General features: G+C 43.8%; 1 protein-coding gene across 1 annotated transcript in view; it reads left to right on the top strand.

The window, feature by feature from the left end:
* Nucleotides 1-27,327, top strand: part of thsd7ab (thrombospondin, type I, domain containing 7Ab) — a 144,626-nt gene that overhangs the window by 82,936 nt on the left and 34,363 nt on the right. The window contains exons 8-14 of the mRNA XM_066676647.1: nucleotides 1,052-1,246; nucleotides 5,300-5,555; nucleotides 14,164-14,279; nucleotides 15,447-15,606; nucleotides 17,951-18,054; nucleotides 19,728-19,922; nucleotides 22,151-22,414. Of these exons, the coding sequence (XP_066532744.1) occupies nucleotides 1,052-1,246; nucleotides 5,300-5,555; nucleotides 14,164-14,279; nucleotides 15,447-15,606; nucleotides 17,951-18,054; nucleotides 19,728-19,922; nucleotides 22,151-22,414 (1,290 nt within the window). The remainder of the gene's footprint in view (nucleotides 1-1,051; nucleotides 1,247-5,299; nucleotides 5,556-14,163; nucleotides 14,280-15,446; nucleotides 15,607-17,950; nucleotides 18,055-19,727; nucleotides 19,923-22,150; nucleotides 22,415-27,327) is intronic.

Here is a 27,327-nt window from a genome sequence, read left to right as displayed (position 1 = left end):
TGCTCACAATCGGCCACACTGCGTTTCACTGATCGATGTGGGTGTTGCATCACTGGCCTGATAAGAAAAGCCAGAGATGTTTATTCGCCTTATTTTGTGCTCTCTGGGGGGATGGTTGGGGGTTACCGTTTCTCATCAGGTATTATTGTTCCCCCCACAATCGGCTCCCTGGTTGAGTTTAGACGTTGGTTCAGAGCTTATACCTCAACCTGACGTTTATGTGGAGCCAATCGAAGAGAAAAAAGACAACATGAAATGCTTTCTCCACACGAGAATATCACAGATTTGGAGAGAGTGCAAGTGTGGCATGCTGTCTTTTTTAACGCGCATCAAAAGCTGGTACACTTGCCCCCAAGAAAGTGTCTACTGTAGATGTTAAGATGTCATGAATTATAGATGCGCCAGTGTAAAATTTGCCAAAGCCCATGGGAGCTTCCAGCCCAAGTCTTCCTCTATTTTTAGGCCCTGATTAACAATTGAATTCACAGCAGCACATACAGCTGCAGGAGGATCCTATGCGTGAATACACCTTGGAGTTCTGCTTTGCTTCTTGGGGCGGATGGTATTTTGATTTCACACTGCATTTGACCACATCTAATATTTGTTTGGAGATGGTAATTGGAGCGTTTGCCACTTAAATGCCTGGCTTCTTCCTTCCCCCTGTGTGTGGGCGTTGGAACATGGCGGAATATATTTTGAGGCATAATGCATTTTGCAAACTAATGAAGGCCCAGTTTCCTAGAGGCACTGCGGCATATTATCAGTGGCTAAATCTCACGGGTGTGCTTGTTTTTGTTGTGGTTGCTCTGTAATGGTGGATTGTGAGGATCATATTGGACCATGTGTTACATGTTTGAGATATTTTCAATAAAAACAATATGGCGTTACCTGGTAATAGCAGTCACTATACTAGGTACATGTTTACCGACAGGACTGGGAAGTAGAATTCTAGCCATTCACATACAACAGGCGTGAAGATCGATTGCAGATTGTTTGCGTTAAAATCGCCATCGTGTAAATGCTCCCACTGATGAACTCTTGTGTTTTGCAGGAAAGGAGGTGATTAAGGAGCTGTGTGCTGATGCAGTGTACCTGCCCTCTGTTCCCTGTGTGGTTCCATGCCCTAAAGACTGTGTCCTAAGCCCCTGGACACCCTGGTCCACCTGCTCCCAGACTTGCTCCAGCAAAACAGCAGAAGGCAAGCAGATGAGAACCAGAGCTATACTGGCTTACAACGCTGGAGAAGGTGACTACAAGAATATTGTTGCATATTTGTCATAGTTAGCCATTTCTGCGCTGACTGGAGTTGTTTGTCTTCACAGTGGCGTCGATGGTAGTGGCGTGGATTACAGTAATGGAGGGTAAACATATATATTTGGATCATTAATAAATTATTTATAGATTTAGATCTGGTGTGGCTTTATAGGATCTTCAAAATGGTTGTTCTGGACTCAGAAACTCATTTTTTATTTGTGTTATGTATCTTACTTTAAGGTCTTACACAGGTTCCAAAGTTTCCTGAGCTTTCTGGTAAAGCTGTTCTCTTCTTGCAGTGTTGACGTAGACGTAGTTTACGTTGTAGTAGCTGGTGCGGCTAATGTTGGATCTTGTACATGTGTCACTAGAAAGTGTTTGGCAACCCCTTAGAAATCCCTCCAAACTCTCCTCAGACTCAGAAGCGAAAGCGCGGTATTAGCATGCCGCAAACTAGCCCATGAGCATTACTTGTGTTAGATCATTTGCTTGAATTGCTTTGCTTTGAGGAACAATTTGCAGGCAAATGCCCTGGTGGGTTGAATAAATCCCCCACTCTGAAGACAAACATTACTTTTATCTTCATCGTGACTCTGTGCTGTTGGCCTTTTCTGTTTTACAGACATCTGCCTCGCGCGCTAACGTCGGAGGCGCGTATTAAATGCAGCCATTCATGCAGAAAGCCCTTTATGCATTATGGATGTCTTTCAGACCGGGTTTGAGGGAGTCAGCAGAGGACTGAAATTTATACCACAAACACGAATTTTAAAATAAATAAATAAATAAACAACTTAAATACTGCTAGTATTGCTAAAGAGGGTCACTCCTGGAACTCAACAGCTTTTTTCAGTGCTTAGTTCTGGTTTTGACTTCCTAAGTCTGGCTTAACACCAAGATTTGAAGAGGGTTTAGAGTGTCACTCCAAGGCTATGTGGCTAAGCTAGAAATGAAGGGAGTGCAAAAAGAAAATGCTGCACATTTCCATCAGCTCTTAACAAGGGAGAGTTTCAGGGAAGAAGCACTTAAAAACAGAGCTTCCCAACTTGTCTGACAGTGAGATCCAAACTATTTTGGCCTCAGCGGTCTGGGATGAGTAGCTGAGTAATGGTACGTTCTCTTTTCCCTGGACATAAACTCTTTATGGGTCTTAAAAAAGACCAAGAATGGATATCTAGATCTCAATAAATGTCAAGGATTTGGCTTTTGCAATTTTTTGTGTGGCGGTATGGTGGCGCAGGGACCTGGAGGTTTTGGGTTCGATTCCCGCTCCGGGTGACTGTCTGTGAGGAGTGTGGTGTGTTCTCTCTGTGTCTGCATGGGTTTCCTCCGGGTGACTGTCTGTGAGGAGTGTGGTGTGTTCTCCCTGTGTCTGCATGGGTTTCCTCTGGGTGACTGTCTGTGAGGAGTGTGGTGTGTTCTCCCTGTGTCTGTGTGGGTTTCCTTCGGGTGACTGTCTGTGAGGAGTGTGGTGTGTTCTCCCTGTGTCTGCGTGGGTTTCCTCCGGGTGCTCCGGTTTCCTCCCACAGTCCAAAAACACACGTTGGTAGGTGGATTGGCGACTCAAAAGTGTCCGTAGGTGTGAGTGTGTGTGGCTGTGTTGCCCTGTGAAGGACTGGCGCCCCCTCCAGGGTGTATTCCCGCCTTGCGCCCAATGATTCCAGGTAGGCTCTGGACCCACCGCGACCCTGAACTGGAAAAGGGTTACAGATAATGAATGAATGAATGAATTATTTTTTATTGTGTGTTTTTGTAATGATTTCCGTGTTACCTTTAGGGACCACTTTCTTGCATGCCAGCACTGATCGGTCATGTACACACCCTCTATGCAAACATTGCTTAAATGGCATCTGAATCATTATTTTAGTACAACAGCAACAAACACAGAGCAGCAGCAACTAGTCCATGAAAAGGTGTAAAAAGCTATGTATTATTATTTTATTTATTTATTTTTTTTATCTTAGAGCCAAACATTAAATGGAAAGGACAAAGATTATCTGGCCCAAATGCTTTTATTATTTGTCCTGTTCGAGGGCTGTTTATGTATTAAAGTTACGTAGTTGCATGGCCATGGATGCATTTGTCATCTATTTACCCCCCTACCCTATACACAATGCCAATGTGCCACGGGTTACATAAAATTTCCACCCCGCCCACCCACTATATTTGTATCCAATTACAAATGGCAATGCGTGGCAGCTTCACCTCCCATACTATCCACAATGGATTTGGGGTATTATCAAACCCAGTGGCAGTGAATCTGTACTTTATGTGGGTGTCATCATATTTTCAGTTGCATGATGCATTTCTCTTGGCATCCCTTTTTTCTTCATGTTTTGTTTGTTTGTAAACAGCCAGGTTTCCATCCAACCATGGAATTAAATTGTGTAAAGGGAATAAAAATAGTGGCATGATACAATGATGCAAACAATGCTGCGCTTCCATAAATCTCGGTAAAACATTTCTGTAAATAGACTTCTGAGAAATGTGCTGTATGCCAAGAAGTCTTCACGGATAAGCAGCTACATATTGCTGTTTTGTTTTTCGTTACAGAGTTATTTTACACTGGAAGAGCTTCTTTGTTATCTACGTTTATCTTTGATAAGGTCTAAGTATGTTTTCATTTCTTGGTCCACTGCTACCTGCTGCATTCTTTCATGATTTCCTTCACATCTCTGAAAAACACCTCGTCAGTCAGATGAATTTAACTTGTTCTTTTACAGTATTGATGTTGTCTCCTAGGAGACCTGGATAATGGACTTAGATGTTGGGTCAGTGAGGGTTTAAAAGTCACAGAATCTGAATCCCAGCACAGTGGGCAACTCGTAGAACCAGTGGCAGGTCGTAATCTACATCTGTCATCCACCACTGAGTCTGTAAAAATGTTTAAAATAGTTCGGAATAATTAACAATTAGGAGATTTACAGAATTTGTTCTTCTCGCGACAAGACAAGGCCAGTGTGCGACGGAATAAAAGACCAGCTGTAAAAATCGTTCTATTAGACGTACAGTTCTAATTTAGGGAACTGTGTTCCTTTCTCTGTGGGGTGTTTTACAGCACAGTGTCTGTAATTTTTTCCCGTCGTACCTCTCAGGGCTAACGCATGGCTCCGTAAGAGTCGTATTTTCTGGTTTGCAGAGTGGCTCGTGGGAGTGCTTCCTCCTCGTTACGGAGCTGGTTTTCCTCTCCTGGATGGACAGGGCTTGATTCACAGGGCCCAGTGGGCCTCTCCATCACCCGGAGAGAGGGGAATGTCAGCAATTATTCAAGAGAGCTGAGGGACCCTCAAACTCACTCCACCAACCACCCTCAGTGCCAGGGAGTGAGCAGCCTTGAGTCTGGAGTGTTTCCTCTCCATCCGTTTAGAGATGAGAGAGTAACCCCAGCCATTACTCCAACAGTTGGCATTGGTTGTTGTTGTAGTTGGTAACACTGCTGCCCTTCACATTGCAGATAAATGTTCAGTTCCCAATTTGAGCATGAACAAAATGCTACACCAATAAGAATCCTTGGGCAAGACTCCTAATATTGTTACATGAATAATAACAATAATAATATTAAAAACATCTGAGCATCTGCTAAATGCTCTGACTGCTGTCACACAGCTTCAGGATACCGGGGTTGTGGATTCAAGCCTCTCTCTGGGTGACTATCTGTCTGTGAGGGGTGTGGTGTGTTCTCCCTGTGTCTGCATGGGTTTCCTCTGGGTGCTCTGATTGGTAGGTAGATTGACAACACAAAATTATCCATAGGTGTGTGAGTGAACGTGTAAGTGTGTGTTGCCCTGCAAAGGACTGGCGCCCCGTCCAGGGTGTGTTCCCGCCTTGTGCCCAGTATTCCGGGTAGGCTCCAGACCCACCTGAACTTGATATATGGTTACTGATGATGCATGAGTGAATTAATGCTAAACTCTGTGACTAGAAGCTTGTTGACATCATTTTACCCAATATTACTTTTGAAATTAGAGGTGTTCATTGGGAGTTGCCGTAGTAGCTGTGTTTAGACAGAGAAAGCCTTTTCTAACACACTGTGTCCATTCTCTTACAGGAGGTACCATTTGTCCCAATACGAGTGCTCTGCAGGAAGTGAGGAACTGTAATGAACACGCCTGCATCGTGTACCACTGGCAGACCGGCCCATGGGGGCCATGCATGGAGGATACTTCGGTCACCACGCTCAACTCCACCAGCACCAGCTTCAAAAGTGTTCCCTCAGGCCAAGATAAGCCAACCTGCGCTATGGGCATGCAGACCCGCAAGGTCATCTGCGTCAAGGTCAACGTGGGTCAGGTCCCCCCAAAAAAGTATGACTTAAGTTAAATTAAGCTGACTTTTGCCGTTGCTATGCTATTTGTTGTGGTTGCTAAGAAGCAGATATAGAATCTCAGGCAGTCACTGGGATTTTGCACTTGGTTTGGGCTTTGGGTGTTTATGCCACTGGTATTTAGTTGCAGTGATATTCCAGGTGGTTGTTAGGTTGTTGTTAAGTAGTTCCAGTGCTGGGTCTTGCTCTTTCAGCTCTATGGTATGTGATATGTTTGCTATTACAAGCTTTTATACAATCCATTTTGCTCGTCAGTCCTATGACAAAAATACAAAATCTACCCAAAACAACCATTAAGAATGATGATTTTTCAGTTTTATATGCGTGTAGAATGCAAGATGTGAGATAATGTCTAAGATTATGATGATGAAGATGATGATGCTGTAATACGCAACCTACATTTTACATTTTTGCCTCTAATGAGTACTTTTATAACTTTTACTGATTAATTCATTAGTAGGGCAAAGAACGCATCAAAATACTCAACCCCATTCTCAAGTCCCCAAGTTGTTTAAGAGTCCCTGAATGGGCTAATGAGAATGCTTTAGAGTTTTTGCTTCATGTTAGAGCGTGTGTGTGTGTGTGTGTGCATGTATGCTTGTGTGTGTGTGTGTGTGTGCACGTCTCTCTCTGTCTCTGTGAGTGGCAGGCACAGATTGCTTCAGGGAGACAGCAGCCCGCTCTCAAAGCCTATCTCTCCTCTCCAGGCAAAACTAGGCGAGGGAAAACGGAATAAACATGGAGTCACAAACAGGCTAATTAGTCCAGTCATTTTCAAACTGCTTCATTTTCCATTGATGATAATGGCAGTAATTAAGAGGGTTTGATTCTTTAATGCAATTTAATCGCTACAAGATGCGAGAGATATCTGCGATCTACACAAATAAGGCACCTATGATAAAATCAGGCAAGGAGAGAGACAAAATGCTATTATGAAAAATTGAATTCACACAATATTCCCTTTCTTCAGTCCAGTTAACCTTTACATGTTTGCTATTTGAAGCTAGCATTAGCTTTCAGACTGGAGCTGCGGTGCTAATATCGCTAATAAGTAACTCAAATTTCACCAGGTAGAATCTTACAGATTCAGCTAAATTATGTCTTAAAACACTTTTAATTTTCTGTTTTCTTTTTTTTTTTGGACAAAAAAGCTAAAGCTAATTGCAGGCTGTTCCTAAAAGATAAAGTAGCTAGAAAAAAGATCATAGCTACATTATCTTTTAGCAGCAGCCCGCAATTAGCTTGTGATCCACAATGGTGGATTAGCTAGAAAAGAACAGTAGCAAAATAGCTAAAAAATAGAAGTGAAATAGCTTAAATCCAACGGTACTGTAGCTAGAAAAACACTGCAGTGTCATACCTAAAAAAAAAAAACAACTGAAACAGCTAAAAACAACTAAATATTTTAGCTATAAAGTTTGCTGAGTATAAGCCTCCGTTGCTTGTTAGCAACATTAGCTGTTTTTAGCTGAACTGTATCTTTAGGAGGCCACAGCCTCGTCAGTCCAGCGCAGAGATGTAAAATCCATTTGCTACTTATCATTCAGATCTGAGCTGTGCTGAATATTCCGTCCGCTAGCCCAGTGCTATCTGTGATGCAGCTGAGCTCTGGTTCACACAGAGCTCCAGGTCTCGCTCCATCACTCAAACTGTCACACACACACACACACACACACACACACACACACACACACAAACCTCTAGGCCCATGCCTTTGATGTTCCACATAGAGAATGACAAGCTGAGTTACAAACCCACTTTCACTTCACACCATTTTACTGACCCAAAGTAATTTTGGCAGAATCCATACATAAGTAAAAGTGCGGTTGCCCAAGCAATGGCAACAGATTTTATCACTCTGGAGCAGCTGTGCATGAGCCTGAAGTCACATTGGCAAATATCATTGGCCAGAGTGTTATACATCGTCCCAGTATTGGGTTGAGGAGCAATGTGTTCTCCATCCCATAATATGTAGTGCCCCATCATGGTCCGAGGAGCTGATAAAATGGACAATGAGTGTAGATAAAAGGTAGGTGATGTACTTAAGCATATATGATAATGTAGTATTGTCAAATCGAATTCCTGACCATAAAGAATCACTTTGTAGATCTACAATTACAGATTGCAGTCCACTTGTTTTTCTGCATACATTCTTATACACATTCCACCCTGTTCTTCCACCCCCTCAGGACCCCAACAGAGCAGGTATGATTTTGGGTGGTGGATCATTCTCAGCTGCAGTGACACTGACGTGGTGGTGGTGGTGTGTTAGTGTGTGTTGTGTTGTTATGAGTTTAGATACAGGGTAGGTGTTCCTAATCCAGTGATTCTTTAGTGTATACATACTGTAAATGTAACTAGTTAATATTTCTCACTTGCAGCATCATATTTAGAGTGATTAACTGTGGTAAAAATGGTTTTTCCAAGGCACGCTAATGATCTGTTTTGGCAAAGACTGCGTGTTAAATGAGACACATCTTCTCACACCACCAATTATGACATTTAACTGTAATTGGAAAATAATGACAGCTTGGAGGAGAGAAGCAAACTGTATTTTTGGCTTTTCCTGTTGGTTAAACGTGTGAACTGCTTTTAATGACGCTGGTGGAATAATTCCAGAGCCTGCAGAGGAATTAGAATTCCATTCCATTTGAATAATTTCTCTTTGGACCGTGCGGCATATTTAGCATTAGCATCAGTCACACGGAAAGTGGAAACTGAAACGTTGAGTAGAAACACTTTAAGCCTTCAGTGTTTTAAACATATAATGTGTTTCAAATTCCAGTGGACATTAAGTACTCTCTGTATTGTGCTTACTTTTTGGGGTGCTTCAGATCAACGCTTTTACAGGTATTTAAAACCCATTGTAGTGCTTTATATTGGATAATTGCTAACTACAGTTTGTAGCAGTTTAGTCAAGTGCCCACTTTAAAGGGGTGCGCTGTCCTCTGCAGTCCATTATCTCCTAATAAACCTGCTGCACCTGTGTCCACTGAGGCCGTGAAGCTATAAATGACCAAATTTGTCCATCTATTACTGGCTATTACAGCAACAAAGGAGAAAATGTCTTGTGTATACTGCTTTTTATTGTCTTCCCTTTGCTGCAGTTAACAGCCTCCACTCTTCTAGAAGTACTTTAAAACAGATGGTGTCACATTGTTGTGTGTTTGATGGCATTTAGCCACATAAACATTAGTGAGGTCAGGGATTGATGTTGGATGATTAGTGCTGGATCACGCACAACACTTCATCTCATCCCACTCATCCCAACGATACTAACAGGACCAAAATCACTTCAGAGAGCATGGACATGTTATGTCACAACCCCATGATTGTCACTTTATTCTTTAACCCTAACAGACATTTCACGTACAAAAAATGTGCTAAAAACTGTGTTAAAAGTAACACTTTACAATAAGGTTAGGTTAATAAACAGTACTTAAGACAGAATTAAGTAATAAGACTCATTACGCATTATTAAATGATTAAGTCACAATTAATCATTAAATCCTGATAGGAACAAAAATAGCATTATTAATATAGAATAAAGGTAATGGTAGTTAATGCTAGTTCTTGTTTCTTATCATTAAGTAATGATTAATTATGACATTACCTACCCAGTAAACAAGGGACGTCCCTGGACGTTCAAAATAGGTCTAAAAGTAGTCTGTCCGTCAAGGACATATTTTAAACGTCAATGGACGTCCAAAATCCATCTTAATAAGTTAGTTAAGTGGTGACCAATCGATAACGTCAGTGGACGTCCAAAATGCGTTTTATACAAGAAATTTATTTTGGGACCAATTAATAACGTCAATGGTCGTCCAAAATACGTCTAATAGTCGTCTTTTCAATGTCTGTGTTTGGACGTCTTTTCAACTTTTATTTTCAACCTTAAGAAAACGTTGATTAGACGGCAGTCATTACGTCATTTCAACATTTGAATCAACGGCTAAATGTTTACTGGGTAACCTTTTATTAAGGTTTATTACTGTCTTAAGTATTGTGAATGTATATACCCTTATTATAAAATACTACATTAAACACGATTACAGTTAAGTATTCTAGGCTTATACTCACATATTATATGCATTTAAGTATATTTGGCGTTTACTTTTATATTTAATTGAGATAATTATAATGAACTATTCTTCATAATGTGAGTATGGCTCTTAGTTTGGTGGAGAATAGTAATATTTTATAATGTGCACAGTGTTATTAACCAAAGAATATTCATTCATTCATTCATTCATTATCTGTAACCGCTTATCCAATTCAGGGTCGCAGTGGGTCCAGAGCCTACCTGGAATCATTGGGCGCAAAGCGGGAATACACCCTGGAGGGGGCGCCAGTCCTTCACAGGGCAACACAGACACACACACACACACACACACACACACATTCACTGACACCTATTGACACTTTTGAGTCGCCAATCCACCTGCAACGTGTGTTTTTGGACTGTGGGAGGAAACCGGAGCACCCGGAGGAAACCCACGCGGACACGGGGAGAACACACCAACTCCTCACAGACAGTCACCCGGAGCGGGAATCGAACCCACAACCTCCAGGTCCCTGGAGCTGTGTGACTGCGACACTACCTGCTGCGCCACCGTGCCGCCCAACCAAAGAATAGATAAATCAATATTCTTCTAAGGAGCATGATTTCACTTCTAAAATGGAATTAAAGCACTAAAATACTCGGGTTCCGTCAGTCCCGAGTTACGATGTTTTGTGGTTACGACGATGGCATCTCCCATTTACTGTATAAAGCCTTGTTTGGTTTTGTGTCGCAAACGTACGCATAGGATAAGTGCTTACAGTATGTTATTTACGTACAGTATGTACGTATCTTCCGACTTACACCGAAAATCGGTTTACGATGTGACGTAGGAACGGATCAACGTCATAAGTCGAGGACCCCCTGTACCATACCTGCTAAAACACTTTCGTTTCTATGTTGAGGACACTTTGCTTCACCATAATGTGTAGTTATTGTATGTTCACTTAGTGAGACCCTATCCACTGGTGGCGCTTTTTCATTTCATAGACTCTAACCAAAGAAGAAGTATGAAAACAGCAGTGTTCTCTGTTAGCGACAGCATTACACAAACACAACACACTGCTTTTATAACTTTCTGGACTCTGCAGATAAATTCAGTTCTAAATGTAACGTTATTTTAATTGTTAAGTTTAGACTTATGTTTAGGATTCAGCAAAGTTTTGTTTTATAGCTTTTTTGTTTTTTTTACCTCAGGGTTGCCAGATCTTCAGGTCTCTTTCTTACACAGTTTACAAATCTTGGGTAAAAATATGTATGTTTTCACCATGATACCAGGCTGGGGTTGAGCGTATTGTAGCAGGTTTAATTCACAGTAAGTGGGATAGAAATATAAAACTAGTAAAGTATACCTATGTAGTTTCACTACAAAATAAAATGTAGATGTAACCCAGTAAACATTTAGCCGTTGATTTAACGTTGAAATAACGTACTGACTGCCGTCTAATCAACGTTCTCTTAAGGTTGAAAATGAAAGTTGAAAAGATGTCCAAACACAGACATTGAAAAGACTACTATTAGACGTATTTTGGACGTCCACTGACGTTATTAATTGGTCCCAAAATAAATTACTTGCATAAAACGTGTTTTGGACGTCCACTGACGTTATCGATTGGTCACCCCTTAACTAACTTATTAAGATGGATTTTGGACGTCCATTGACGTTTAAAATATGTCCTTGACGGACAGACTACTTTTAGACCTATTTTGAACGTCCAGGGACGTCCCTTGTTTACTGGGAAACTAGTTGGGCACTTGAGGTTTACTACTCCTACACCTAAAGTACACTAAAATTATGCTTTTATAAACTAATTATTAGGTCAATGTAGTCACAAGAATATTGAAATAGTACAGTTAAAAGTACACTACTAGAATGTAATTCTAGAGCTGTAATTAATAAACTTAATACATAAAACACTCTAGGGAAATATACTTCAAATTTACTTAAGTTGCCACCGTGTCATTATGTCAGTATGTGCTGTCACAACTTTTCTAGTGGGTTAGCTAGTCTAACTGGCTTTCACAAAATTGAACGCCATAAAAAATAAACCTGGGATTTTAATCTAATATAATTATAATGAATAATAATATAATTAATGTTTACCTATATCAGCCTTATACAGCTAACACATTGGTACAGTAAGCCATTTGCCTTTGGCCAAGCCCTCACACTCAACCTCATTCCCCATAAAGCAGTGTGTGGTAGAGCTTCATAGGATTTGCAGGATCTCCCAGACACAGATTTACCCCATCTATTGGTATTAAAAATAAATCGTCCCAGCATGGCACTATAGCTTCATTACACTGTGGCTGTTCCTACTGCTAGCATAACGCTAATGAAGGGTCCGGCTTCACAACGTTACACACTGACCCTGATCAGCCGCTGAGCCATCTCAATTGGATGAAGGCACAGAACGGCCACGGCAGACAAAGCCCGGGAGGATACGGCCAAAGATCAGATTACTGCCTGGCCCTGGGCTACAGCTGCTTTTTTATTTTTTACTGGTTCAACTTGATCCAGCGCGGATCGTCCAGCGCCAGAGCGGTGCTTAACGTACAGCCGCAGATTAAAGTTGACCTCACATTCATAAAGCATAGCACTGATAAAAGCAGATTATTGCTGTGTGATAGAATCAATAGAACATGATGCTAAGGGAAGCGGTTTTTGTTTTAAAGCCTTTATCTGCCTCAGGCCTGGGGATGGGAGTCAACAACAGGGAATCAACAGAATTTTATTTCTGGGAGAAAAATTGTTGCTGCTATCATTGCTCTTGTATCTTGCCTTTCATTTCCCTCAGGGGCTGGAAAATTGGGAAATTTTATTATTTTTTACCTCCAAACTAAAACTAGAACACCTCGAGGCATTACCTTATTGCTTTAATGCTAAAAGTTGTTTGATTCTAGACAGTGCCGTTCATAGTGGAGTTGTTCTATATACTTTCTTTATATTCTGTTTTTTTTTCTTATCTTTCTGGAAAAACAGTGACATCACACTCTAAGGGTAAACACACAGAAGGGATAATACTGAGAGCAAAAATATAAACTAACCTTCTGTTACAGATGTATGCACATGTTTATTATTATTATTATAATTTTTTTATATTGAAGTCAACACTGAATAATATACAAGGGGTCCTCGACTTACGACGTTGATCCGTTCCTACGTCGCGTCGTAAACCGATTTTCGGTGTAAGTCGGAACATACGTACACACTGTACGTAAATAACATACTGTAAGCACTTATCTTATCCTAACACCTATCCTCCTCAGTCCCGAGCCGCGTAACCGTGTATTCTTCCGCCGCGCACACCACACACGAAGTTCACGTTATGACGTTTACGACGCAAAACCACTTAAGTCGAAACAAGGCCTTATACATTAAATGGGAGATGTGTTGTAACCACGAAACATCGTAACTCAGGACTGACGTAACCCGAGGACCTCCTGTATTTTGTTTAACACAAGTGAACCCAAACATAGGGCGGCACGGTGGCGTAGCAGGGAGTAGCACACTCACGTAGCTCCAGGGACCTGGAGGTTGTGGGTTCAATTCCCACTCCGGGTGACTCTTTGTGATGAGTTTGGTGTGTTCTCCCCATGTCCTCCGGGTGCTCCGGTTTCCTTCCACAGTTCGTAGGTGTGGGCACCTTGTGCCCAATAATTCCGGGCAGGCTCCTGAACCACCGCGACCCTGAACTGAATAAGCGGTTACAGACAATGAATGAATGAACTCAAACATCCGACTTCTGAGAAAGTCTTTATTAATTTTTATTCGATTTTTAACTCCAGTTCCATCACAGCACCTCACAGCATCTTCAGAGAGCTCGACATGCTTGAAGGAGAACACTAACTGCAATTCTGTGCTAGTATGTGTGTGTGTGTGTGTGTGTGTGTGTGTGTGTGTGTGTGTATTTGCCCTGTACAGTTAGTAAACTCTCAACGATTGAATTATGCCAAAATTCTCAACCCTCTGCAACATTCCACTTAAAGCAAAGAAGGCTTTGGATGAAAGTGTGTAAGATGATGTAAAGCAGGTAGAGTGTGTGTGTAATTCTGTGAATCTGAGTCTATATATTTCGAGCATGCAGGTCCTCAAGCTGCTGATAGTGATGTGTGAAGCAGGTGGTGTGTATGGGGGTGACAGGCAGAAGCTAAGCCTGATAATTAATCCCATTTTGGACGGGTGGGGATTTGGAAAGGGCACAAGTTAAAGGCCTGGATGCTTTCTGAACCACGCTGCAGTGTGTAGTGAGTACTGAGCAATAGATTAACGAAGTTCGGGACTCTCTTTTCCAGGCGTTTTAGAGTCAGGAGTCTTAATACCGTCATAGAATGGCTTCTCAAATGCATGTAAGACATGGTGTGATCGGAAGCACAGCTCAAATGCTTGGAACAATTGGACATAGTATCAAATGTGGTCCAGGATTCTGAATTTGAATGAACGTTGGTGAACAAGCTCAATATTTCAGTGCTGTCTACTCTATACAGCAACATACAGCAATATGTATGTGTGTGTTTGTGTGTGTAGGTGTCCAGATGGTCCTCGGCCAGCGTCTGTGAGACCGTGTGTACTGCCCTGTAAGAAGGACTGCATAGTGACACCATTCAGTGAATGGACGGCCTGTCAAACATCCTGTGACGCAGGTACATCATCCCTAAACACTCCCTAATACATAACTCTTATGTTTTTTGGACCACTAAAAAATAGCAACCTCCCAAAATACAGTTCCCTGCAGTTAATAAGACACCGTTTTGGTCAAAAACCATAGAACACTTTCATGGGTCAAACGGGGCAGTCAGATCTCTACAACCTTGGAGGGCAGTGTGGCTTACCTGAGATTTATCTTCATAGCGTGAGATAATCATTCACAGCCCACTGACCTCTCGCTCCCCACAGGGACATTAATCTTCTGGTGTAGCCGTTAGCACTTTCAGATTTCGGATGAGATTTCGGTTCCGGTGAATGGGTTAGCCTCTAACAGAGCATTAGAAATTGAAATCAGTGGCCATGGATATTTCTCTTGCTCCTGTGACAGGAGAGTTCCCAGGAAACAACAAGGAAAGCATTGCTTTATTTCTTGAAACATTGTCTCAGAGATGGGAGCAACCATGGTCTAAAGGTTATAGAAGTGGGCTTGGGACTGGGGAGGTGGCCTGACTGGTAGGAAAGCTAGAAGGTGGGGGGCGGGGTGAAGGAGCAGCTCTATCTTCATTCTCAGCATCCATGGCTGAAGTACCCTTGAGCAAGGAACCTAACTCCCAACAGGTACATTCTTACCCTTCTCTAAGAGTTACGTAGTACCGTTTCTGCAGTGCTGAGATCGGATTAGCAGCGACTCCCTGTTACAAGTCAGTGGAGCATTACAAAGATTTTGAAGCTGTAATTTAAAGGTAAAAATACTACTTAGTGTTGCTTTAAGGGGAAGTGAACACAAATAAATCCAGAGTGCATTGGGAGCAGCTGTGCGTTAGGTGCCTTGCTCAAGGGCACTAAAACCATGGATGTTGAGGGAGGAAACAGCACTGTTCCTTTACTCCCCCTGCCCCTGTTTTTCTTGACACTCCAGGGCATCAGAATTGAAAATTCCACTCCCAAAGTATAAACATAATCAATAAAAATGGGAAATAGATAAGGAAAAGCAAATTTTACCATTTGAACAATGGACTGACAGCATCGTTATTAGCGAACCAACCAACTTGAGCGACCAAACTTTGGAGGTATAGTAGAGTGTAGAACAAAAAAACGGGCTGTGAAAGTTTGCAGTTGTCATGTGGCTTCATGGGCTGACTCTGCCCTCTCTAATTCTGTAGCAGGTGTGTCTTCAGTCACCAGTGGACAGAAGATCAAACAGTCCCGCTTCCGTGTGGTCATCCAGAGGCCGGCCAATGGTGGACTGGACTGTCCCGATGTGCTTTATGAAGAGAAAGACTGTGTGAGCACCTCTTCGAGCTCAGCGTGTCCAGTTTACAGGTACACACCCCTGGCGCGTGGCTCTAATGTTGTGGCTGTGAGATGCCTCTGTGGCTAGATGATGCAAAAGTAAGCAACAGTTTCGCTTGAGCCTTGGAGGGGCAGTTCTAAAGGCTGAGCAAGCGAGCCTCAGCAGATAAACAAAAACACTCCTATGGCCATTGTAGGGCCACAGTAAGGTTGATGAAGACTTTTACTGTCAACACTTTGTCTACTTCACATGGGCTTTCTGTTCAATCCTCTGGTCATCAATTAAACCCTAAAAACTCAGCTATGTTCATCAAAATTCAATCCAGTAAAGTCCAGAATAATCTGTAAAGCCTTAAAAGTTGCTTAGATGTAACGCTACCCATTCAGCGCACACTGATTAATAACTATGGGATTAGTCTGTGCCTCCAGGTCCAATTTTACCAGGTCCATTTTTATTCAAACACACAAATCTCTGTTTGTTTGTTGTGTTGTAGCATAGGGTGACCAGACGTCCTCTTTTACCCGGACATGTCCTCTTTTTTAGACTTAAAAAAACGTCCGGGCGGAATTTCACAAACGTCCGGGATTTTGTTTTTCTAGAGCTTACATAGAACTTCTAGAAGTTTCGTTCACAAACTAGCCCCGCCCTCCCCTACTCCGATTGGTTCGCTTGAGTGAGAAGGGGGCGTGGTGAAGTAGCGTAAAATCTTCTGATTGGACGGTCCGACTGTAGACCTACCGTTATTGGTCAATAACCTTCTCTGTAAACATTTAATTGGTCAGTCTGCACGTCAGTAGTCCTTGTTTACGTCAGGCAAAGCTCATGTACCTACCCTCATCTCGAGCAGCTATGCCGTAAAAACGTAAATGTAAGTTCTCTGATGAATTAAAAAAGAAATTCCCATGTTTTTTTTTGCAGCAAATAAAGATGTAAAGGACCTAAAAGCACATAGGTTCAGCTAAGCATCCCTCCCCCCGATACATGTCCTCTTTTTCACCATCTCAGATCTACCTACTGTAGCAACTGCAAGGTATAAAATGGAAAGTTGGAGGATGAAGGTCGGAAGAGACTGAATGAATGTCCCATAATCAAATCCCTCAAAAATCCCCACAAAGTTCAAATACAGTCCAAGCAAAAGTCCGTTCTCCCACACTATCCCCTCTACTCCTTACCCCTCAGTTGTTCTGGGATGCTGCTAGTGCCTAGCTTCAACATAAGTTTGCTGGAGCTATAGCAGGCTGAAAAACCAACACACCCCTTAACTCACTTGAAGGCTCACCACTTCTCCTTTGGCAAAGACGCCTCTGTAAACTAAACTGGTCTCTGACATTGTTTTGATAATAGGGAAAAACAGCTTCCTCTGGCTTCTTCACCATAACATACTGCTTTTGATTATGCATTCACTCCAACAACTCAAGTTGAAGAGTGCTTTGAGTGTTTGGTTTGTGATGTAAAAACACCTGACTGTCTGAATCTGCTTGTTGGAGACTGATTTTGGAAAACTACATGGTAGAAAAGCTCTGGCACTGACAGCTTATTTTACTCCAAATATGTATCCTAGCATATGAATAGCACCACGTGGAAGTGCTAACAAGGTTAAAACTCTTGATATTCACTGGAATTGTCCTAAAGCAGGTTCCAAAATATGCTGCCAGTATTTTCCAGTTTCCAAAATTGTTACAAATCTTAAAAAGTATATTACAAACTTTGAGATATAACGTTTTCTTCTGATAAGATAAATATATATTTGCTGTCAGAAGACATTTACTGGTGAAGTATAATGTTGGAAAATGGTAAATTAAACATTTAGAGCTGTTTGTTTCTTATCTGCCTATTTATCACTAGTCTATAACCTTGAGGCTTGTGGGGGTTTTTGGAAAAATTGATGGTGGTAACATTCCCACTAATTGGTGTATGCTCCATCTTATGGTGGGAGAGAGTCCATCCATCCATCCATCCATTATCTGTAAGTGCTTATCCAATTCAGGTTCACGGTGGGTCCAGAGCCTACCTGGAATCACTGGGCGCAAGGCGGGAATACACCCTGGAGGGGGTGGTGGGACAGAGTCAACAATATATTGTTAACCTCTCTAAGACATTATCATATCTGTCTTCAAACAAATCCTACTCTCTCGTCACACATGCACGACTCTTGTCTAATTTATGCTCCACGACTTCTCCAATGACTTCACAAGCCGATAATTGGCGAGCCAGCCATGAGCCAATCACTGTCAAGATCCGTAGTTATCAACGAGAACTTCAAATTCACGAAAGGGTGACTTTCTAGACAAAAAAATGTTTCCTAACATCTGAAGCATGTTTATATTGCAAGATATTGATTATTTGGAGTGTGCTAATCGCATATATTTACAGGTGGAAAACCCACAAATGGCGTCGATGTCAACTGGTTCCGTGGAGCATTCGCCAAGAAAGTAAAGGAGCTCAGGAGGGTTGTGGAGCAGGGCTTCAGACCAGAGGTACGGCATCAGTCAACTCATCACTGAATTAGCCAGCACGTCCCACTCAGACATGTCAGAAATCCTGATATTAGTATTAATAATCAAAATAAACAATAGTAGCCAAGAATCATAACATGGCTGTTATTCTCAGTCCCGCAGTCCACTCATGGAACTCATATCAGTGTCACTGCAGAACTGAGAATGGTCCACCACTCAAATCGTACCTGCTCTGTGGAGGTCTAGTGAGGGTCAAGACCTCACAGTATTTTGCATGGTACTGGTTACCTTCCCCACCTGCCCTTCTAACATGACCCTGCAGCTGACCATATTAGCACATCACATGCGGCTCACCATTGCTAACAGCCTAATAAGCTCAGATCCTCCCCTGCAGTCAGTGCTAGCTTGGAGTGGTATATTCACTGGCCAATCCAGGTTTGATTGTTTGTACCATGTTTTACCTCACTCCAAAAGCAGTCTGCAGTGTAAAGAACAAGTCTTAAGGGACATGCACATCCTCTAGAAGCTGCAGAGATCTGTTATCTTCCCAGCAGCCGGGAACAGCACAACGTTGAATTGTGTTTTTCCATCTTCCACTCCAACCCCAAGCCATTTCACAGGCCTTCTGTGGTGTGTTCTCCCTGTGTCTGCATGGGTTTCCTCCGGGTGGCTGTCTGTGAGGAGTGTGGTGTGTTCTCCCTGTGTCTGCGTGGGTTTCCTCCGGGTGACTGTCTGTGAGGAGTGTGGTGTGTTCTCCCTGTTTCTTCGTGGGTTTCCTCCGGGTGGCTGTCTGTGAGGAGTGTGGTGTGTTCTCCCTGTGTCTCATGGGTTTCCTCCGGGTGACTGTCTGTGAGGAGTGAGGTGTGTTCTCCCTGTGTCTGCGTGGGTTTCCTCCGGGTGACTGTCTGTGAGGAGTGTGGTGTGTTCTCCCTGTGTCTGAGTGGGTTTCCTCCGGGTGACTGTCTGTGAGGAGTGTGGTGTGTTCTCCCTGTGTCTGCGTGGGTTTCCTCCGGGTGACTGTCTGTGAGGAGTGTGGTGTGTTCTCCCTGTGTCTGCGTGGGTTTCCTCCGGGTGACTGTCTGTGAGGAGTGTGGTGTGTTCTCCCTGTGTCTGCGTGGGTTTCCTCCGGGTGACTGTCTGTGAGGAGTGTGGTGTGTTCTCCCTGTGTCTGCGTGGGTTTCCTCCGGGTGACTGTCTGTGAGGAGTGTGGTGTGTTCTCCCTGTGTCTGCGTGGGTTTCCTCCGGGTGACTGTCTGTGAGGAGTGTGGTGTGTTCTCCCTGTGTCTGCGTGGGTTTCCTCCGGGTGACTGTCTGTGAGGAGTGAGGTGTGTTCTTCCTGTGTCTGCGTGGGTTTCCTCTGGGTGCTCCGGTTTCCTCCCACAGTCCAAAAACCTTCCCCTGTTACATAGTGCAGTTTCTGCAGTACTGAGTACAGAGTTGCAATTACAAAGACTCTTTCCCCCTTATTACAAGTAATTTAAGCATCACCATTACTTTGAATCTGAAATTTAAAGTAAAAATACTACCCAGTGTTACTTTAAGGGAATTCCAGACACGGAGAGTGGAACCACAGGTTTATCTCCATACACTTTCACTTTGTGGCACTGTACCATGGCCCTCCTAATCCTGCAGAGTCATGCAGAGTGTGTGTGTATCCGTGATGTATTAACCTGTGTGTGTGTTTTATCCTGCAGCGGTCTCATGTCGGCAGCTGGACGGGTCAGTAGCAGACATAGGCCAGTGTTTGAAATATGCCAGCTCCATGCCTCCCATAAACCAGTCTTGCCAGTTGCCGTGCCGAGATGACTGCCAGCTCACCAACTGGTCCAAGTTCTCCCCCTGCACGGCTGACTGTGTGGGTGTCCGCACACGACGGAGGGCCCTCGTGGGTAAGCAGCATCTGCACACTCCCAGATTCTGATCTTGTTAAAGCAAAATGTATCTGGGCATTGTCACTAATGGAAAGAAAGACTCAACTGTTAAAGCAACAGTAGGTAAGATTTGATGTTTTGTTCCTGTGCTCTCCCCACTGTTGCAGAGTGTAATTCACTTTTGCAGCATTCTACTGACTGTCTGTGAGGAGTGTGGTGTGTTCTCCCTGTGTCCGCGTGGGTTTCCTCCAGGTGACTGTCTGTGAGGAGTGTGGTGTGTTCTCCCTGTGTCCGCGTGGGTTACCTCCGGGTGACTGTCTGTGAGGAGTGTGGTGTGTTCTCCCTGTGTCCGCGTGGGTTTCCTCCAGGTGACTGTCTGTGAGGAGTGTGGTGTGTTCTCCCTGTGTATGTGTGGGTTTCCTCTGGGTGCTCCGGTTTCCTCTCACGGTACAAAAACACACGTTGGTAGGTGGATAGGCAACGCAAAAGTGTCCGTAGGTGTGAGTGTGTGAGTGAATGTGTCCGTGTGTGTCTGTGTTGCCCTGTGAAGGACTGGCGCCCCCTTCAGGGTGTATTCTCGCCTTTCGCCCAATGATTCCAGGTAGGCTCTGGACCCACCGCGACCCTGAACTGGATAAGGATTACAGATAATGAATGAATGAATGAATGCAGTGCTGAGCCCAGTGTAGCAATAATAAGTATCTCTACTCACCATTTTACACCTCAGTATAGCATCACAATGATTTTGAAGCTGTAATTTCAGGTACAAATACTACCTAGTGTTGCTTTAATAGATGAGCAGGTGTCCACAAACCTTTGGCCATTTTTACTGTGTTCTACTCCGTTTCCCCTGAGTGCTTTACAAAGCCGTGTTCCAAAAAGTTAAACCCTTGTAGTAGAGTGAGCTTAGACAGCCTGAAGCAGTCTGCGAGGCCCGGGGGCTGCTGGGGTCAGAGGTGAAATGTAACCAACAATTCAAAAACAAAAATATAGTTCTCCAGAAATAGTCAGTCAGCCAAGACGGGGGCACTTTGCAGAGTGTATAGGTGTCAGACCTTCTGTTCACAGCCTCTTGCAGTCCTAAAGAAGTTAGATAAACTCCCCCTATTAAACACATGATACCATTTACAGCAGGAGGGTTAAAGACAAGCACCTGCTTCATTGGGTCTTGTCTTTCTTTACTGTGATTGATCACTTCACATCTAAATCAGATGATATTTTTCGATACATTTTTCTCATGGCATCCCAAGTGTAATTTCTTGTTTACGACAAACAGGCTCAAATATTTAGAAAGGAACGACGCTTGCTGAGTTTGAATGCTTGGTGAATGTGTGTGTGCTTGGCTAAGATTGGGTTTGAACCCCTAACCTCAACCACTGAAGACAGTAGGGCTAGGGCTGTGCCATGCACTGATGAGTGTGAGTGGGGGTAGACCTGACATTGTTTATAGGTAAAAAGGACTGGAAATGACAAAACAAATAAGAATGCAGGATGGAGAAGCAAGTTTAAGAAGCTCTATTTTTGAGCTTATTTTCTGTTTCTCTTTCTGTTTAATTTCTGCCTTCTTTCTTCTGGTTATAGTTCTCGTTTCTCTGATTTTCATCTCTCTTGTTTTCTGCCCTCTTTTCTTTTGCTGTATTTTCTGGTAGTTTAATTCCTGTTGGCTTTGTAATGTTTGCCAACTACTCCTCCACAAAGGTTCAGTCTCTCCAGTTGAACATAGTTTGGGCATCCAACCTGGAGCAATATGGGAGTTGGAAGAGGCTGCTCTAGAAGAGTGAAACCACTTCCCCTCGCTGGTAGCAGGCCCCACAGAGGTGGTGTGTTCTCCCTGTGTCTGCGTGGGTTTCCTCCGGGTGACTGTCTGTGAGGAGCGTGGTGTGTTCTCCCTGTGTCTGCGTGGGTTTCCTCCGGGTGACGGTCTGTGAGGAGTGTGGTGTGTTCTCCTTGTGTCTGCGTGGGTTTCCTCCGGGTGACTGTCTGTGAGGAGTGTGGTCTGTTCTCCCTGTGTCTGTGTGGGTTTCCTCCGGGTGCTCCGGTTTCCTCCCACAGTCCAAAAACACACGTTGGTATGTGTGTGTGTGTGTGTTGCCCTGTGAAGGACTGGTGCCCCTCCAGGGTGTATTCCCGCCTTGCGCCCAATGATTCCAGGTAGGCTCTGGACCCAACGCGACCCTGAACTGGATAAGGGTTACAGATAATGAATGAATGAATGAATGAATCTTAACCAATGTATTTCTTCACAGGAAAGAGCAAGAAGAGGGACAAGTGTAAGAACAGTCAGATGTATCCCTTGAGCGAGACACAGTACTGTCCTTGCAACAAGTACAATGCCCAACCTGTGGGCAACTGGTCTGACTGCATTTTGCCTGAGGGCCGTCTGGAGACAGCTCTGGGGATGAGGGTGCAGGGGGATGGACGAGAGTGTGGCCAGGGCTACCGTTACCAGGCCATGGTCTGCTACGACCAGGACAACAGACTGGTGGAGACATCACGCTGCAACAGCCACGGTGAGTACAACCCCTTAGATCCATTCATTCTCTGTTGATTTATTCATATATTATGTCCTCATGATATTATATTACATAGTATAACCAAACAGCCACAAAAGGTGGTCAAAGTTCTTCTCTACATCTACTCTACTCTTCTTTACCCTGCTTCAACTTCTCCCAAAGATAATGCTGGACAGTGCTGTCCAGTCCAGTGTTTCAGGGCATTATACCCATCTATCTCACACTCGACACTGAAAATAGTGACCTTAGATTCATGAACAGAGCGTCTCATACAATCTAATACCATCAATGATGAGTTTCAACAACAGTCGTCCTCTACTTCATTCTCCAAACCTAGATCCCTGTGACCTGCGCCTCCCATGGCCTTTGCTCATTGCAGATCCCAGACCCAACTCCCAATCCCGCCCCTGCTAAGAGCTTAGCAAACTCCTCAGGTTTTTTTGGCCTAATCAGAGCCGCCGCTAAGCCCTGCCACATACTCTCGCTCAGCTCAGATAGACACCACGTACCTAAATTACAGCTGAGGCTGTAGGGTAGCGATGATTACACGCCTGTCACATTGACTGTGTTGATCACAAACACTGTCATCCACCTACGCTCAGAGAGTAGACGACAGAGACGATGGTGAAAAGAGACGATGGAACAGCTAAACCCGCTCCCTGCTGAAAGGCTTGAAAAGGGGTAGACGAAATAATGAACATCAGGCTCAACATGGAGGTGTAATTGGACCACATTTGTGTTTATTACAGCATCTGTTCCTTTTGGAATGTTAGTGACAAGTATGGATGCAACATATATGTTCACCTCCATAGATAATTATGAAGTTAAATGGGCTGCACTCGAGCGGCTGCACATGTGCTTAAGGTCACCATGCTCCATACAAAAAGCACAATCATTATTTCAGATACTTTTTAGAGGCAGAAATGAAGAAATATTGCTACTAAATTAGTGTTCTCTTTAATTGCTGAAGTTAACGGCTCTAAAAATAATAAACGCATTCTGAATAAGGTCTGGGCGGCACGGTGGCGCAGCAGGTTAGTGTCGCAGTCACACAGCTCCAGGGACCTGGAGGTTGTGGGTTCGATTCCTGCTCCGGGTGACTGTCTGTGAGGAGTGTGGTGTGTTCTCCCTGTGTCTGCGTGGGTTTCCTCCGGGTGACTGTCTGTGAGGAGTGTGGTGTGTTCTCCCTGTGTCTGCGTGGGTTTCCTCCCGGTGGCTGTCTGTGAGGAGTGTGGTGTGTTCTCCCTGTGTCTGCGTGGGTTTCCTCCGGGTGACTGTCTGTGAGGAGTGTGGTGTGTTCTCGCTGTGTCTGCGTGGGTTTCCTCCGGGTGACTGTCTGTGAGGAGTGTGGTGTGTTCTCCCTGTGTCTGCGTGGGTTTCCTCCGGGTGACTGTCTGTGAGGAGTGTGGTGTGTTCTCCCTGTGTCTGCGTGGGTTTCCTCTGGGTGACTGTCTGTGAGGAGTGTGGTGTGTTCTCCCTGTGTCTGCGTGGGTTTCCTCCGGTTTCCTCCCACAGTCCAAAAACACACGTTGGTAGGTGGATTGGCGACCCAAAAGTGTCCTTTTGTGTGAGTGTGTGAGTGAATGTGTGTGATGCCCTGTGAAGGACTGGCGCCCCCTCCGGGGTGTATTCCCGCCTTGCGCCCAATGATTCCAGGTAGGCTCTGGACCCACCATGACCCTGAACTGGATAAGGGTTACAGATAATGAATGAATGAATGAACTGAAAGGAAAAGCTATGTTTTAGGGTCAAATATGAGCACATAGGACAATCGTGATTAATCCTGCCCCACTGCAGACTGATGTGATTAATCGTCATTATTTTTTAATTGTCTGACACCCCTAGTATGAAAGTGTGATCCACGGGTGATTGTTCTTGGCACTGGGTTTTATAACATTGTCTTTTTGTTATGAGCAGTTTCCAAATGGCACAATAGAGATAGATTGGAATATGTTAAAAATAGCTGGGACACACGTGGGTTGACATTTTCTAGAGCTTCAGGATAACACCTTCTTCATTGCATTCTTTCGTTAGCTCTCTGCATGTTTAATTGAAGGCGGTGCGTGTGTAAGGTATCACATTGTCCTCGATTTATTGTCTTGAGAATAGAAATGTGACATTGTTTCTTTTCCTCCGTGCTGAAATGTGCTGGTTTTTAATTATATTCCTGTCACGCGTCTCTCTCCTGAATGTGGGGCAGAGTCAAACAGAGAGAGGCAAGAAACGCTCCCTCTTCTTCACTCGCCAAAGGATTTCTCAGAGTTGCAAACGAGGTGGAGCAGTGAGATGCAGATGAAGAGAGAGAGAGAGAGAGAGTGATGTCATCAGTGTGCTTTAGACCTGCTGTGCAGTGGTGCTACTGAGAGGGGGAGGGATGTTAGATGTTAGTCCTTCTCCCTGTCCTTCTCTCTGTCCTTCTCTTCACCTCCTTCTTTCATCACCTCACTTCTGTGTTTCCCCCTCTTCTCCTCCTCATTTAAGTTCTTTACTCCTCCCTTTTTCCATCTTCTCAGTTTGACCTCTCGTCCTGTTTGTGTTCTCTTCATCCAGCAGGAGTTACAAATACAAAATGCATTTCCAGAACAGTTTTGTGTGATTGATATTATATTATGTCATTCATTCATATATATATATATATACAGGGGTTAGACAATGAAACTGAAACGACAACGCACCAGTACACACAGCAAGACTGGTGAAAGACTGGTTTGATGAACATGAAAGTGAAGTTGAACATCTCCCATGGCCTGCACAGTCACCAGATCTAAATATTATTGAGCCACTTTGGGGTGTTTTGGAGGAGCGAGTCAGGAAACGTTTTCCTCCACCAGCATCACGTAGAGACCTGGCCACTATCCTGCAAGAAGAATGGCTTAAAATCCCTCTGACCACTGTGCAGGACTTGTATATGCCATTCCCAAGACAAACTGATGCTGTATCGGCCGCAAAAGGAGGCCCTACACCGTACTAATAAATTACTGTGGTCTAAAGCCAGGTGTTTCACTTTCATTGTCCAACCCCTGTATATATATATGACATTAAAATAAATTTCCAACGCATAACTAAAGAAACATTTTTAGACTCTAGCCATGTTTTGGGAAGTCAACTAGATGTAGGTAAAAGAGGAATTGGGATATTCATTTTCCGTATTGAATTAATTGTAGCTTGCTCTCTTTTTCTCTTTTCTCTCTTTCCTCTGTCTTTTTGTCCCAACTCTGTCCATCCAAACTTTCCCTCTCTTCCTGTCAGCCCCTCTCCAAACTCTGTCTGTACATTAATCGTTGTAGTTCATCTTAATAGGGAGCTCTGTCAGACACAGTGCCCGAGGCTACGGCACAAACCATCCGCGCTTTTTATCTCTCCCTCTTCTCCCCCAGACATCAAGGAGAAGGCTACACTTCACAGCTGCAGTTGCTCTCTGTGTATAAAGGAAGTCGTCTCTGCCTTCAACAAGAAATGCCTTTCTGAATACGGCTGATAAAACAAAACAAAACAAAGAGCATTTGTCGCTATTTAGATCTGAATCTTGGCCACTTTGGAGGGGCTTTCCTTTAGCATTAAATTATATACATGTACTCTACTGTGGCCCAAACTCACACTGTCTGGCTCCCAGGGGGCTTGGCCTAAAGTCTTGCAACTGACTAAACCCTGAGCTGCTAGCATTTGAGGCCACTTAACTCCACTCACTCGTTCTGGCTCCCTGATTACCTGTCGGCATAGTCCTAATGTCACATACATGACCCTAGTGTCTTGGAGGTGTAATTGCAGAATTAATGCACAAGTACTGCTCACAGCATCCCGTTTCCCATTTGAACATCTGGGTACTCAATAGCCGAACCTTAAAATAGCTTAACGCCCTACTGACATATAGGTACCTAGCTGCACCAACAAAACCACAGTGTTAACATCCTTGTTATGACTCATTGACATGGGAGAGCGAGAACAGCCCCAGGTCCAGTGCTCTGACAGGGCGAGGAAGGCCAGGAGGATGAAAGAATGAGGTCAGTTCTGTGATGTGCCAGCCAGTGATGGACAGCAGGGGGGCGTGCTAGTAAAGACCAATGAAGTCAAAGCTGCCTTCTGTCTGGACATGGCTATAGGGGTCAGCAGCATCACAGCTCAGCAGGGGTCAGAGATTTGACAGTTTTGGGGTGGGGGGTGGAATATGTTTGTTCCGGGGGCTTGTATTCACTGCAGAAAGTTAATGCTTATAGGCAGTTGTTGAAATATAGGGCGATAAAACAGATGCACTGGTTACTCATTGTGTATTGTGCTGGTACAAGTGGATCAGACACAGCAGTGCTGCTGGAGTTTTTAAACATTATGTCCGCTCACTGTCCACTCTGTTAGACACCAGGGACCTTCTTTCTGCCTCTGTCACGTCTCGTAACCAGGTTGATCATATTAGCAGAGTAGAGTGCCAGGAATGCTGGGAAACACTTTCTTCTCGGCAGTCGTCGCTTACGGTAATTGCTTGTGTCTTTTTCCATTACAGCTATCATGCAGGGCTTCATAAAGATGTATGTCTTGCTACTGTGCTCTTACTGGCCAGGCAAATCATATCACAGAATGGCTATTGATGCTTCTGACCCCTGAATTACAGACTCTGCTGCTGCAGGAGAGTTATTTCTCCACACACTTGCATTGCTTTCATTCAGATAACCGTCAGGTCTGCTCCAGTGTTCAAAAGCTCAAAGCTTTGCCAAAGCTCTGTTGTTACTGCACCACAGTAAATTGATTATTCAAGCCTAGAAGTCAGTATATTTTCTAAAAAATGATGCTTTGTGTCTGTGAGTGTTGCTGTTATTAAAATAAAATGGCAGTAGAAAAAATAGAGTAGTCACAACTGGTCAACATGCTATGTTCAGCTTGCTCAATACCATTAGTCGGCTAGAGGGGTACAAACCTTG

This window comes from Hoplias malabaricus, chromosome 1 (assembly GCF_029633855.1).
Source record: "Hoplias malabaricus isolate fHopMal1 chromosome 1, fHopMal1.hap1, whole genome shotgun sequence".
Taxonomy (NCBI): Eukaryota; Metazoa; Chordata; class Actinopteri; order Characiformes; family Erythrinidae; genus Hoplias; species Hoplias malabaricus.
Note: the sequence above shows the minus strand (reverse complement) of the source record. Positions and strands in the feature narration are given on the sequence as shown.